General features: G+C 35.9%; 1 protein-coding gene across 1 annotated transcript in view; it reads right to left on the bottom strand.

Annotated features, from left to right (window-relative positions):
- LOC105461175 overlaps positions 1-1,221 on the bottom strand; it is a 28,098-nt gene that overhangs the window by 2,071 nt on the left and 24,806 nt on the right. The window contains exons 7-8 of the mRNA XM_011707660.1: positions 629-1,206; positions 276-498 (exon numbers count right to left, since the gene is read on the bottom strand). Coding sequence (XP_011705962.1) covers positions 276-498; positions 629-1,206 — 801 coding nt within the window. The remainder of the gene's footprint in view (positions 1-275; positions 499-628; positions 1,207-1,221) is intronic.

The following is a 1,221-nucleotide window of genomic DNA, read 5'->3' as shown; positions in this document are numbered from 1 at the left end:
GAAAATAACAATCGATAATGTTTTATTGGGTCCTCGCGGTAATTCGTAATATTGGTCTCCCTCGGTTGCTCTCGCATAATGTTTAGTCTGTTTACATGTGTCGCACGACGCGACTACATCTCGCGCTATTTTATCTATGTTCAACGCGTAAAAATGTTTTCTCGCGAAACCAATAACTTTGTCTGTGCCGAAATGCAATAATAATTGATGTATCTTTTGTATCATCTTCCATGTGATTTTTTCAGGCAAATAAATTATATCTCCTCCTCCTGTACATTTTAGTCTTATTAATCCATCCCTCTCATAAACATTTTCGGGATCATTTCTCAGGAGTTTTTGGATTTTCTCGTCCTTCTCTTGTGCATTTCTTATTATTGGTATCCAATTATCTGTATTATTTCCGTCCTTGGGATTCTGAATCAACGCTATTCGTTTTACTTTGTCGGTATCTACCATACTTCTGGTTCCGTATCTTGATAATGCATCGGCATCTTTATTCTTTTCCAGGTATATGGATTATTTCCAATTCAAATTCTTGTAAGAACGAGAACCATCTTGCGATTCTAGTATTATTCTGCACACATGTTTCTAAAAATTGTAGAGCTTTATGATCTGTGTGGACTCTTACGTGTCGTCCTAATAATAATGTATGCCATTTCTTCAAAACCCATACGAGTGCTAAACACTCCAATTCCGTAATCGTATAGTTTAATTCTGCTCCTTTCAGTGACCTGCTAGCATATGCTATCGTTAATTTCGCGTCAGATGCATCGTCATATTGATACAGACGTGCACCGAGTCCGCTTCTAGCAGCGTCTACGAATATTCCAAATTTTTTATTAGGTTGGGTCAGAAATAAGTTTGGCGCCTCCACAAACGCTCTTTTAATTTCGTTAAATGCATTTTGCTCCTCCTCTTTCCATTGAAATTTAGTGTTTTTCTTGAGCAAATTCTCCAATAGTTTAGTCATTCTTGACAGATTTTTGATAAATCTTCTGTCCCAGTTAATTAATCCAAGAAACATCTGTACTTGTCTTTTCGTTCTAGATCTTTCAAAATTATGGATCGACATGCGAGTATCCTGATTTATTTTAGCTTGGATCTCATTAAACGTATGTCCTAAAAATTTTATCTCTTGTTGCAGGAATTCACACTTCTCTTTATTTAATTTAAATCCTGCTTTTCCCAGCTTATCCATTACGAATTCTAAATGATGCAAAT

Source organism: Wasmannia auropunctata, unplaced genomic scaffold (assembly GCF_000956235.1).
Source record: "Wasmannia auropunctata unplaced genomic scaffold, wasmannia.A_1.0 LD336101.1, whole genome shotgun sequence".
Lineage (NCBI taxonomy): Eukaryota > Metazoa > Arthropoda > Insecta > Hymenoptera > Formicidae > Wasmannia > Wasmannia auropunctata.
This window is presented reverse-complemented; position numbering and strand designations above follow the sequence as displayed.